This window comes from Panthera leo, chromosome D1 (assembly GCF_018350215.1).
Source record: "Panthera leo isolate Ple1 chromosome D1, P.leo_Ple1_pat1.1, whole genome shotgun sequence".
Lineage (NCBI taxonomy): Eukaryota > Metazoa > Chordata > Mammalia > Carnivora > Felidae > Panthera > Panthera leo.
Window position 1 is genome coordinate 59,952,698 of NC_056688.1, and position 13,979 is coordinate 59,966,676.

At 37.6% G+C, this 13,979-nt stretch overlaps 1 protein-coding gene across 1 annotated transcript in view; it reads left to right on the forward strand.

The window, feature by feature from the left end:
• The window catches only part of RRM1 (ribonucleotide reductase catalytic subunit M1), a 36,953-nt gene that overhangs the window by 17,512 nt on the left and 5,462 nt on the right, over positions 1 to 13,979 (forward strand). Inside the window, exons 8-15 of the mRNA XM_042905478.1 lie at positions 2,360 to 2,501; positions 3,831 to 3,914; positions 5,084 to 5,245; positions 5,852 to 5,931; positions 6,591 to 6,792; positions 8,996 to 9,145; positions 9,352 to 9,573; positions 11,904 to 11,980. Coding sequence (XP_042761412.1) covers positions 2,360 to 2,501; positions 3,831 to 3,914; positions 5,084 to 5,245; positions 5,852 to 5,931; positions 6,591 to 6,792; positions 8,996 to 9,145; positions 9,352 to 9,573; positions 11,904 to 11,980 — 1,119 coding nt within the window. The remainder of the gene's footprint in view (positions 1 to 2,359; positions 2,502 to 3,830; positions 3,915 to 5,083; positions 5,246 to 5,851; positions 5,932 to 6,590; positions 6,793 to 8,995; positions 9,146 to 9,351; positions 9,574 to 11,903; positions 11,981 to 13,979) is intronic.

Below are 13,979 nucleotides of genomic sequence, written 5' to 3' on the forward strand. Positions count from 1 at the left end.
ACTAATGTGAACCAAAAACAAAATGGAAAAACAAGTTTCAGCCTGACAGAAGATATTGGCAGTGTATGTTAACTATCAAGGGATTACAAGAAAAAGACGGGCTCCTGGGTGACTCTGTCAGTTAGGTGTCTGACTCTTGATTTCAGCTCAGGTCATGATCATATTTGGTTAGTTTGAGGCCTGCATCAGGCTCTGTGCTGACAGTGTGGAGTCTGCTTGGGATTCTCCGTCTCCCCTTCTCCCTGCCCTTCCCATGCTCATGTGTTCACTTGCTCTCTCTCTCCCTCAAAAATAAATAAGCATTTAAAAAATTTAAAAATCAAAAAATATTTAACGTTTATTTTTAAGAGAGAAACAGACAGATTGAGAGTGGGGGAGGGGCAGAGAGAGGGAAACACAGAAACTGAAGCAGGCTCCAGGCTCTGAGCTGTCAGCACAGAGCCTGACGCAGGGCTCGAACCCATGAACCGTGAGATCATGACCTGAGCTAAAGTTGGACGCTTAACTGACTGAGTCACCCAGGTATCCCAAACATTAAAAAAATTTTTAAAAAGTTGGGGAAGCACCTGGGCAGCTCAGTCAATTAAGCGTTCGACTTTGGCTCAGGTTAAGATCTCATGGTTTGTGGGTTCGAGCCCTATTTCAGGCTCTGTGCTGATAGCTCAGAGCCTTGAGCCTGCTTCGGATTCTGTGTCTCCTTCTCACTGCCCCTCCCCTGCTCACACTCTGTCTCTCCTATCTCTGCAAAAATAAATAAACATTAAAAAGAAAAAAAAAAGATGGGGCGCCTGGGTGGCGCAGTCGGTTAAGCGTCCGACTTCAGCCAGGTCACGATCTCGCGCTCCGTGAGTTCGAGCCCCGCGTCAGGCTCTGGGCTGATGGCTCGGAGCCTGGAGCCTGTTTCCCATTCTGTGTCTCCCTCTCTCTCTGCCCCTCCCCCGTTCATGCTCTGTCTCTCTCTGTCCCAAAAATAAATAAAAAACATTGAAAAAAAAAAATTAAAAAAAAAAAAAAAGAAAAAAAAAAGAAAAAGACCTAAAACTAAATAGAAACATGGGCAAAGGATAAAATAATTCACAGAAGAAACTTGACTGGCCAGTAAACATGTGAGGTGATAAATAAACTTTGCTAGTAATTAGGAAAACAAAAGTTAACATAATGAGATATTTCATGCCTATCAGACTGATAAAAATTAAAAGGCTGGTAATACCAAGTGTTGGTAAGAATGTAGAACATAGGGAACTCTCATACATTGCTAAGTGAGTATACTTACCCATCCACTTTGGACAATCTTGAGTATAGTGGAACATAATGCGTATCTTTTGACCTAGCATTTCGTGTTGTGGGTTTATTTTCTACAAAAATCCTTACACCTAAGCCCCAGGAGATATGTTCAAGAATTTCCACAGCAACATTGTGTAGAATAGCAAACAAATTGGAAAATCCAAATGCCCATCTACAGGCAAATGGACAAATGTATTGGCATAGCCATACAGTGGAACAACTTATAGCAAAGAAAGTAAACTAACTAGTGACATGTACCAGTAGGAATGAGCAATATTGAGTTAAAGCAAGTTGCAGAAGGATAAATGAAATTTAAAAATGTAGAATGTATATAAATGTTTTTAGAAGGTAGAAATGCATGGAAATGGTATGGGATTGCAATTAGACTATATATGTAGTGTCGGTTTTCTTGATGTAGGTGATAAGTACAAAGTATATGTCATATTATTCTCTGTATCTTTTTGAATGTTGTCATATTTAATGGAAAAAGTCAATGGATAGAATTCATTTGAGTGGATGTATATTCAAGATAGTGAAGGGATCCTTGGTAGAGTAAGTAAAGTTCCTGAGGTAGGGAGCAGGATGAGATCCAAAGCACAAGTTGGAGGGGTTGTCTTCCAAAAGACTAAAGCAGCTAACTTTTGGAGGACCTGTCAAAGAATTGACCATTGGATAGATGTTTTTTTATTTCATAAATTTTTCTTGGCTTACTAATAGGTTGGAAAGACCTATTATTGATCTATGCTTAGGAATTTGCAGGAGAAAATGTGTTAAGGCACATCTGCAGTCTGATAAACATGTGAGTTAATATTTTTGACTTTATTATAAGACTTCCTTCTAGGCTTAACATCTGGGATAGGCAGCAAGATATTTTTAAAATAATAGGATGTGTTGATATGTCTTGTGTCATATCCAGTAAAAGTTTTTTTAATTTTTTTTCTAAAATAACTAGGAATTTTGTAAACTTCTAATCTTATTTGCCCAACTTACTGTTTTGGGGGTGTATAGTCAGTGTTGTTGTTTCTCTGCTTTGTTTCATTTCCTTGCTGAGTTGTGACTTTTTTTTCCCCTGTAGCTGCTTCCTTCTGAGTATGAAAGATGATAGTATTGAAGGCATTTATGACACTCTGAAGCAGTGTGCATTGATTTCCAAGTCTGCTGGTGGAATTGGTGTCGCTGTGAGTTGTATTCGAGCTACTGGCAGCTACATTGCTGGGGTAAGCTTCTGTTTTATGACTAAAAGATTGTAGGATAAAAAGATAAGCAGCCAGGCTTATCGTTGAGAGGGCATACGCTGGAGCTTGGGAGACCTGGGTCTCTGTTAAGTGCTAACTGGCTGTGTGACTTGGAGGGAGTCATTTCACTATTTCTAGCTTCTGGTTTAGATTAGATGATCTGTCGGATTTTTTTGGCTCAGATTTTGGAATTTGGATTTGATGCGATAATAATAGCATCATAATAAATGATAATTTATTGATTGCTTATTATATGCTAAATTTGTTACAAAAGTTTGAGTTACTCATTTAATCCTTGCTACAAGCCATAGGATATGGGTACCATTAGAGACACATGGTAGGAACTTTACTCTTTGCAATAACTTTGTGATTAAAGACAATATCATCTTTACAAGTGAGGAATCTGAGGCTTAGAAAATTAAATTACTTCCAGAGATCAGTCACTTAATATGTAGTAGAGCCAGGATTCATGTTTTACAAGTTGGCTCTTTATGATGTAAATTTAGCCCTTTGCTAGTTCATTATTCATTGGGAGTCAAGATGAAGATATTGGATAAGAAAGACCTGGATTTAAATCCTATCTCCTCTACTTAGTAGTAATGCAGCCTAGCATAAGTTATTTTACATCTCTGGGTTTGTTTCCTCACCTGTAATGTGAAGAAAATATCTGACCCTACAGAAGAAAGTTAGGGAGTCCAGGAGGAAACTATTCTATTACATAGTGTTTTGGAGCACTTAACACACAATAATAGGGTGAGCCATTGCTCACTTATCTTTCTAGTCTGTTTAAAGGCTTACCTTAGAGTTAGAAGGATTATTTTTGATGAGGTATCTTTTAGGAGTCTTTGTGTTTTCTTATCTTCATTCTAGAATCCATTTATTGTTGAGAATCTCCATATATCTTTATTGTCTTCATTTATCCACTGTGTATAATTCTTACTGTAAGTTGCCTTTTGGGAAAAAGACACTGTAGTTGTGTTTTTATTCTACTCAAAGTATATCTTTATATAATGACCATTATAAGGTATGGAGGTTAAGTTCAGCTACCCTGGTTTCAGATTCTTTTGACTTGTAATTGTAAATTAGAGATGCAACAAGAACATTAAAACAACAATTAGGGGAAAACAATATTTTGTTTATTTTATATTGGGTATTCTGTTTATAAAGGGAGAGATGGAAAGCAGATAAAACTTTATTTAGACTGGGAGAGCTCTTGTAACATATTCACTGTTGAGCCATTTTGTTCTTTTCCATGCTTACTTAGTCCCACTTTTCTCCTCCAGATGCCTTTATTCTCGGTCTCTCTTTCAGACTAATGGCAATTCCAATGGCCTTGTGCCAATGCTGAGAGTATATAACAACACAGCTCGATATGTGGATCAAGGTGGAAACAAGGTATGCTCTGTTACTTGAAGTCTTGGAAATTAGGACTAAAAATCTTTAACCATGAATGCTTAAAATAAGGTGATTTAGTGTGTATATTTGTAATTACTTTGCTTTTTTTTTTACTTTCAAAATCAGTTTAATGAGGTATAATTTACTTCAAAAATGCACACACTTTAAGTGTACAGTTTGATGCGTTTTGACAAACGTGTATACTTATGTAATCACTATACCAATCAAGATATAGAACATTTCCATTACTCCAAAATGTTTCCTCAAGCACCTTTGATTAATCACCCCATCACTCCCACCCATACATACTTTACCTTTGGCTCCAGGCAGCAAATGATCTAGTCAGCTTTGTATTATTTTTATTTTATTTTTTAAGTGGGCTCCACGCTCAGTGTGAGGCTTGAACTCATGACCCTGAGATCAAGAGTAGCATGCTCTACTGAGTGAGCCAGCCAGGTGCCCCCAGTCAGCTTTTTTTATATGACAGTTTATTGGCAAAGAATTTCTAAAATTGTAACTTATATTGATACCTAATCTTGCAAAGGAGTTGTAATAGTCTTGTAGGGGCTTTTTTGTTGTTTTTGTTGTTTAACAAAAACAAAACTCTGCCTGTTTCACAGAGGGAGAAGTAGAATTGAGAGAATTGGATTGTTTGCCCAGTGTTATCAGCAGGATAGTTTGCCACTTGAGGCTGCCTCTTACGTATATGTAGACACACTAATCACCTGGTAGTTGATGAATTTCCTTTGATGGACTTTAAAAACAATCTGTGGAGATCTTGATATAAGACATCACTTTTTTGATCTTTGGTAAGAGCACAATTTATAATTGTCAGAATTAAAGTGATTTTCTTTGGGGTTTGCATATGTGTCATATAATGTAAAGTAGCTGGATGACAACTGAAGGAAGCTCCGTCTGTAGTTCACTGTGTCACTCTGGACAAGTTATTTCATCTTTCTTGTTCTTTCTTATCAATTGCTCTTTTTCACTCCTAGAATTGTAAGAAAAATACTAGTACTTATATTTATAGTACTTTTACTTGTATTATGTCATTTCATTCCTTACTTGTAATGAAGATCAAAGGAGATATTATAAAAGTGCCTTGGAAAATATGAAGTTTCTTTGTTTCATTCTGATTTTGAAAAGAATGATGATGTATTTGCCTTTAGCGACCTGGGGCATTTGCTATTTATCTGGAGCCTTGGCATTTAGACATTTTTGAGTTTCTTGATTTAAAGAAGAACACAGGAAAGGAAGAACAGCGTGCCAGAGACCTTTTCTTTGCCCTTTGGATTCCGGATCTCTTCATGAAACGAGTGGAGACTAATCAGGTGAGAAATAGGTACCTGTTGGTAAGAACAACTTTATTCATATCAGTTTTCTTTTTTGTCATCTTAAATCATGCTTAGGAAGAGCCCACCTGCATGTTATGCTATGGAAGAATTTTAAGCAGGTTAAGAGATGCCATTCCTACCTTCTTGGATTTTTGTTTTCTTTAAAAAAATTTTTTTTTAATGTTTATTTTTGAAGGAGAGAGAGGGTGTGAGTAGGGGAAGGGTAGAGGAGGGGCAGAGAGAAAGGGAGCCACAGAATCTGAAGCAGACACCAGGCTCTGAGCTGTCAGTACAGAGCCTGATGTAGGACTCAAATTCACGAGCTGTGAGATCATGACCTGAGCCGAAGTCGGCTTTAACCGACTGAGCCACCCAGGCACCCCTTGGATTTTTATTTTCTAAAGTAGATGCTATTGGACCTAAATGCTTAAAAGATCATGTATAAACAGGTAGAATTAGATGTTTGAGCCCGAGTCCAAAATGATCATTTCTGTAGCAGATTTCCAAGAGAGTCTATAGAAGTCACCCTGTCCCTTTCAGTGTTCCTAATGGACTATGTGTGGTTGGTTATTTAAAGTTTCGTATGGGTTCTTCCCTTTGTAGGACTGGTCTTTGATGTGTCCAAATGAATGTCCTGGTCTGGATGAGGTTTGGGGAGAGGAATTTGAGAAGCTGTATGAAAGGTATGGGAAAAATATGAAAGTAATCATTTTTAACCGTATGTTTCTTTTATTTGGGGAATCCAAGTGTCAAAATACCATCAATCATTAGCCAGTTTCTAGGAATCCCAGAAGCATCCAGTAGAGAATGTGATTAATAATATATTTTGGTCAGATTTGCTATCTGAATCTTCACCAAAATTGAGTTTCTATCTTCTTTCTTAAAACTTTGGGAGTTATAAAGAGGTTTTTAACTGATCCTTATAAAAATTAAGACAGTATTATTTTTGTCAGTACATTTGACAAAAAAAGAAAAAAAAGTTATGCTTTATATCGCACCCAGGAATCAAGAACAGTTAGGACACATGTCAAGAGTTTATTAAATAATAGTACAATAGTAGGAGATTTGACCACTTGAGGTGTTATTCCTTTTCCTTATGAAGGGTTTTGTTGATTTAGTGGAATTGGGGTATATTCAAATAGGTCCAGAGCTGTCTGATTTTCCTCTGTGGCTTCAGTTACAGTAAAATAAAGATCATATTCCTTCCCCCCCCCCCACCCTTTTAGCAAAACATAGTAAACAATTTAAGAGTTTTTGTAATTTTATATTTTAGTGTCTTCAAGTTGTCTGCAATAAAGATTTTCTTAGGGAATATTAAAATAATATTAGCTTTGCCTTTCAGTTATGAGAAACAGGGTCGTGTCCGCAAAGTTGTAAAAGCTCAGCAGCTTTGGTATGCCATCATTGAGTCTCAGACAGAGACAGGTACCCCGTACATGCTCTACAAAGATTCCTGTAATCGGAAGAGCAACCAGCAGAACCTGGGAACGATCAAATGCAGCAACCTGTGCACAGAAATAGTAGAGTATACCAGCAAAGATGAGGTAGGTAGAAAAACTTCTGCCCAGGGTACTGAGAGAAGAATCTTAGGCAGTTATTGTTTGTGCATCCCTCACTTGATTTCACTTGAGGTGGGGGAAGGGAGTTTTTGTAGTTTGTTGTAAATAGAAGGGCACCAAAGTAGAGATTGTAAGGGAACAGGTGTGATCTGTGCCCTCAAATATCTTACAGTCTAGGCCATGTAGAAAAGATTTAATCACCTTTTTATTACACACGCATTGTTGTAATAATCTTTACTCGGTGTTCAGTCATGTTGGTTTAGGACAAACACAAAAATGTGTCAGGATGTTCATTCAGTTTAAAGTATATAATAAGCAGGTGGAGAGTCTTTTCAGTGAATGGTGAGACAAAATTCTAATCTCGGATCTTTAAGGCAATTCACAGAAGAGGTAAGGATAGAAATGGGACATAGATTTGGTTTCTTAAAAAAGAAGTTTATGGACAGGCTTTCCATTTGGGAAGAATAGCCTGTCAGATCAGAGACAGGAATAGGTTTTATGCAGTGTGTATCAAATAAGTTTGTTCTGATGGAACAAATACATTATGGTTTGGTATATGGAGAGATGGCTATAGCTGAGGGAGGGAAGGTAGTAGGTGAAAGCTGGCATGTCGCAGAGGTAGGAAGCCCTTGTAGGTTCCTGGAAGGAAAATAGCATCAAAATGCTAGGATGAGAAGGATGGTTCTTGTTTCTGGTGATAGAGTGTTTTGGTGTGAGAATAGGTTGGAGGTGAGCCTAAGGAGATTGTTGTAGTGGTTGAAAGACAGGCTGCTTGGATGTTGGATATAAACTATGGAAAGGAGGAGGAAGCCTCTTTCCCTAGCCCCTGGCAACTTCTACTAATCTGTTTCCTACCTCTGGATTTGCCTCTTGTGGGTGTTCCATACAAACAGAATCATATAATATGGTGGCCTATTGTGTCAGGCCTATGTCACTTAGCATGTTTTCAAGGCTTATCTGTGTTGTAGTATGTTTCAATACTTCATTCATTTTCATTCATAATCCTTATAATGCCCCATGAGGTCATGCACAACTGGGGATGCCCATCTCATCTACTGTTACTTTCCCTCCTTGCTCACTGTGCTCCAGCCCTACTAATTTCCTTGCTGTTCCCAAACATACCAAGCACACTCCTTCCTCAGGACTTTTGCTGTTTACTTTATTTTGAATATTAAAATGCTCTTCCCCCCCCCCCACCCCCCAGATAGCTACATGGCTTGCTATCTAACCTTTTCAGTTTGTTCATATGTCCTATTCTCAGTGATGTCTTCCTTGACAACCGTATTTAAAAATGGCATCCTTCTGTCCTTATTCCTAGAACTCTTTGGTCTTTTCCTCCCTTATTTTGCTCCCTAGCATTTATCAGACTCAATTACTGGATTATGTGATTTGAGTTATACTTTATAAATGGGTACTTAGGCAACTTGTGTAGAATTGAGTAGATATGAAGGGCATGAGGGAGTCTAGGTGAGAGGAGTTGAGAGTTTGGGTTAGGATAGTCCTAATCAAAGTGGAAAAGAAAATATTCATTTAACATTATTTAGCATTTATTATATGCGAGATGTGGTACCAGAACTAAAAATATAAGGGTAAATAAGATATGATTCTTTCCTGGAGAAGCCTATCACCTAGTGTAGTGTAGTGGAAAATCACCTGAAGAGCTTTTTCAGAATTCACAAACTTGGATCTCCTGTTGTTAAAGGCTTATCAGAATCTCAATTAGAGTAAGGTAGGAATGTGTAATTTGGAAAAGCGTTCTATAGTGATGGAAGTGTTCTGTATCTGGTGGCTGTTGAGCTCATGATATATGATCATTGCAACTGAGAAACTGAATTTTTTATTTTATTGAAATAGCTACATGTGGCTAGTGGCTGGTATATTAGACAGCATACATCTCCTGACTGAGATGAATATACATAAAAAATTATAGCACAGTGGGATGTATGTCTGGTCATAGAGCCATGGAGTATGGAACACAAATTCTCTCTCCTTATTTCACTGGTGCGTGTTATAACTCACATGTGAATAGGTATTGGGATTTAGAAATGAACGATGAAGAGGGAGAAGATAAAGATAAAAATTTTATAATTTAATATCATAGAGCATTAGAGGCTTACATGTTGCTGTCATTGACATGGGGAAGAAATAAAAATTGTGTGATTCTTGACCCCTTTTCTTTGCCTTCCAGGTTGCAGTCTGTAACTTGGCTTCCCTAGCCCTGAATATGTATGTCACGTCAGAACACACATATGACTTTAAGAAGTTGGCTGAAGTTACCAAAGTCATTGTCCGAAACTTGAATAAAATTATTGATATTAATTACTACCCTGTCCCAGAGGTATGAATAGATTTTTTGCTTATTGGTAATTATTGAAATCCAAGTTGGAGGGAGTGTATCACGGTCTGCCAGTCATTATTTAGATGGCTGTCAGTGGAATGGTGTGAGAAAATGGAGATAAAAAGAGAGAGGGTATCATTTGGTGCAGAATGTTGCCTTTTCTATTCAGTAATGTCTCTTTCTTCTCTAAATCTGTTGGCACAAAGGCATGCTTATCAAATAAACGCCATCGCCCCATTGGAATCGGGGTACAAGGTCTGGCAGATGCTTTTATTCTGATGAGGTATCCTTTTGAGAGTCCAGAAGCCCAGTTACTAAACAAGCAAATCTTTGAAACTATTTATTATGGAGCCTTGGAAGCCAGCTGTGACCTGGCCAAGGAGCATGGCCCATATGAAACCTATGAGGGCTCTCCAGTCAGCAAAGGAGTAAGTATATGGATGAAATTTCTTTTTGCTTATAAGTTCCTGTAGTAGGCTGAATGGTTGCCCTCAAAAAGATATGTTTGCATCTTATTGCTGGAACCTGTGAATGTTATCTTTTTGGTTTAAAAAAGTCTTTGCAGGGACGCCTGGATGGCTCAGTCGGTTAAGCGTCCGACTTAGGCTCAGGTCGTGATCTCACGGTCCGTGGGTTCGAGCCCCGCATTGGCCTCTGTGCTGACGGCTCAGAGCCTGGAGCCTGTTTCGGATTCTGTGTCTCCCTCTCTCTCTGACCCTCCCCTGTTCATGCTCTGTCTCTCTCTGTCTCAAAAATAAATAAACGTTAAAAAAAATTAAAAAAAATAAAAATAAAAAAGTCTTTGCAGATATAATTAAGGATTTTGAAATAAGATTATCCTGGATTTTCCAGCTGGGTCCTAAATCTAGTGACAGTATCCTTATAGGAGACAGAGGGGAGGAGGAGGCAACATGACGATGGAGGCAGAGACCAGAGTAATGCATCCACAACCCAAGAATGCTGATAGTCACTAGAAGCTGCAAGAGGCAAAGGACAGAATCTGCTCTAGAGCCTCCGGAGGGAGTGTGGCCTTCCCAACATGTTCATTTTGGGCTTTTGGATTCCCGAGCTAGGAGAGAATAAATTTTTGTTATTTTAAGCCACCAAATTTATGGTAATTTGTTATACCAGCCATAGGAAGCTAATATGGTACTTTTGTTCTCTAGAGTTAAAAAGATACTCTTTTTTTTTTTAAGATTTAATTTTTAAGTAATTTCTGCACTCAACATGGGGCTCAAATTTATAACCCTGAGATCAAGAATCGCATGCTCCACCAACTGAGCCAGCCAGACTCCCTTTATCGTAGGCAAAGTTCTTTTATTTATTTATTTATTTTTTTTTAAGATTTTTATTTTAAGAAATCTCTATACCCAACGGGGGCTTGAACTTACAAACCCGAGATCAGTAGTCCCACGCTCTATCAACTAAGCCAACCAGACGCCTCACCCCTTTGTTTATTTAAATTTTTTTTGACATTCATTTATTTTAAAAGAGAGACAGAGCATGAGCAGGGGAGGAACAGAGAGAGGGAGACACAGAATCCGAGGCAGACTCCAAGCTCTGAGCTGTCAGCACAGAGCTGATGTGGGGCTCAAAGTCATGAGCCATGAGATCATGACCTCAGCCGAAGTTGGACGCTCAACCGACTGAGCCACCCAGGCACCCCTCCCTTTTATTTTAATGTTTTATTTAGAACTAGTCATTGGTAAAAGTGATCTAAGAAGAATGCTAACTGTATTAGTTTTCTTTCGCTAAATATAGTACATTAAAACAACATGTTATCATCGTTTCCTTGAGTCAGGGTTCCAAGCTTGCCTTAGTTTGGGTCTCACAAGGCTATAGTCAAGGTGTTGGTAGAGGCTGGAGTCTCATCTGAAGCTCAGAGTCCTCTTCTAAGCTCACTTGGTTGTTGGCAGAATTCATTTTTTTTGTTGCTGTAGAACTCATGACATCTTGCTTCTTCAAAGCTAGTGAGAGAGAGTGTCTCATTTCAAGAATACCCGAGTCCAATTGCTCTTTTGAGGGCTTTTATCTGATAAGTCGGGTCTACCCAGGATAATTTCTCTTTTGTTTATCTCAAAATTAACTGATTGGTGACCTTAATTACATCTGCAGAGACTTTTCACCTTTGCCATAATCATGTAAGTGACATCCATCATATTCCCAGGTCTTGCCCACATTTGGGAGGAGGACATTGTACATGGGCTGTGCACCAGGGGGTGAGAACCTGGGAACAATTCTGCTGTCCACACTGCCTTTATTATTGGTAGAATGATTTTCTTCAGTGTAAAATAAAATGTTATGTTATTTTTAGTCTTGATGTTCCTGCTGATTTTGGGGAAGTCTGATATGCAGTGATTTGAAAATAGATGTCTAGTAGCTAAGCAAATAGATCAAGGGGCAGATCAAAGCAATTAAGAAAGATGAAAATAGAGTAACACTTTACTATACAAAGAGAATGCATCTCAGCAATATACTTGTGTTAATGTTAGGATTTCCTGGTTTGTAGATATGATATGGGTTCTAGATATGATAAGGGGAAGAGGTAAGCCTTAACCAGTTTTTTTAACATTCTTTTAATCAGTTAGACTGCATGGAAATTTGGCCAGGGGAATCTCTGGACTTTGAATTCCTCACACAGTTCCATTAGAAGACATTTGTTGGGATGTAGGGCATGGCAGTTAGTCATTCGGTTTTTGTCATGGTTTTAAATTGTTGTAGGGTGGTTTGTCATAAATTTACATTGTTTATTCCCTAGATCCTTCAGTATGATATGTGGAATGTTATTCCCACAGACCTATGGGACTGGAAACTTCTCAAGGAAAAGATTGCAAAGTAAGTAAGGAGATGTAAGGTAGCTTTAAAGTAAGGAGGGTTTAACTCTCATTGTGGCTTTCAGAAGTTAGGTATGTTTTATTAACTTTTGAAACTTATTTTTCTCTTTTAAATGGGGCTTACATGACCTATTTACAGAACTGTTTTTGTAAAAATACTTTGTAAGATAATATATGAATAGTAACCTGCAAATTGCTTGGTACACTGAAAACATTTTAATAAATGGTAGGTATTATTATTAGCTCATCTTGTTTTAGGGGCTTAACTATCAGGATTAAGCAATTCTTTTTCTCATTAAACCTTCATATTTTCCATTGTGCTTGCTTTTTAAATGTTTTTCACTTTTATTTTTTGCTTAACCACCTTGGTGATTTGTCAAAATGGCTTTTGCTGAATTGATTGTGATAGGAATAAGTTAGGGATTTTGGAGAGGTTTTGGAGGGTAATGTGTTAAACTGTGTGAAAGAAAAACTGTGAAACTTGAGGTTTTTTAAGGCCTTTCAATCTAAGAAACATAAAAGATTTAAGGGCAGGTAGAATGTTTTGCTTAGTGAATAATAAACAAGTTGTTTTCATTTTCTTCATGAGTCTGTCATCTGTGGGTTAATGCATATGCAAAGTGTTTAATGTTTACAGAAGGAAGTAATAGGTTTAAAATACTCTTTAAAAATATCTGTTCACCTTAAAATTGTTTTATTACTCAAATAATACATATTAGAAAATCTAGGAAAATATATGTGTGAAAGGGAGTAAAGTGAAAAGTATTCCAGTACCACCTCCCCCAAAAACCTGTTTGTATCTTCTTGTCTCTCATCTTTCAGATTTTCTTTTGAACATGTGTGCATGTGTACATTTACATGCAAATTCAACTTTTACAAACATGAAGCTATAGTTTATTTTTTGTGTTTTTTTTGTCAAAATGCTATAGATATTTTTCTATACACAACTTTTTAAATTTTCAAAATTAATACATGAATAATAAAATTCAAATACAGAAATAAAATGGAAAGTAAAAGCCCTTCCTTTTTTTATTTTTAAATGTTTATTTTTGAGAGAGAGCACGCAAGCAGGGGAGGGGCAGAGAGATGGGGACAGAGGATCCAAAGCAGGCTCTGTGCTGACAGCAGCAAGCTGATGTGGGGCTCGAACTCACGAATCATGAGATCATGACCTGAGCTGGAGTCAGGCCCAACCGACTGAGCCACCCAGGTGCCCCAACAGCCCTTCTTTTTATACCTCTTCTGCCAACCACTTGTTCCACAGAACAAACAAAAACCAGCTTACTCCTTTTCCCAGAGATAACCGTTGTTAATAGTGTGTATTTTTCTAGACCTTTTTCAGTACGCTTGCAGATGCATACAGTTTTGTTCCAAAGATGTGATCAAACTTGACATTCTTTTTTTTTTTTTTTTTTTTTTAAATGTTTAATGTTTATTTATTTTTGGGAAAGAGAGGGAGAGAGACAGAGTGCAAGCAGGGGAAGGGGCAGAGAGAGAGGGAGACACAGAATCCAAAGCAGGCTCTAGGCCCTGAGGTGTCAGCACAGAGTCCGACACAGGGCTCGAACCCACAAACCGTGAGATCATGACCTGAGCCGAAGTTAGATGCTTAACTGACTGAGCCACCCACGCGCCCCTAACTTGACATATTTTAAGACCTTTAGGGATTTATTTTGGACATCTTTCTTTTTTTAGTCCATGCAGATCTGCCTAATGTTTTTAATGATTACAGACAATTCCATAGTTTGGTATGTGCCATATATATATATATATATATATATATATATAGCCATATATATATATATATATATATATATATATATATATATATATATATATATGACTCTTCAATACATTTTCCTATCTTTGGACAGGAAATCACTGTCCACTTTACTGAGTAAGAAAGACATGAGGTCTTTTGGTGGTTTGCTTGATGCCTCAAAATTACAAAGTGACAAAGTGAGATTAAGATTCCATTAGGATATGAAGCTTTAAGCTAA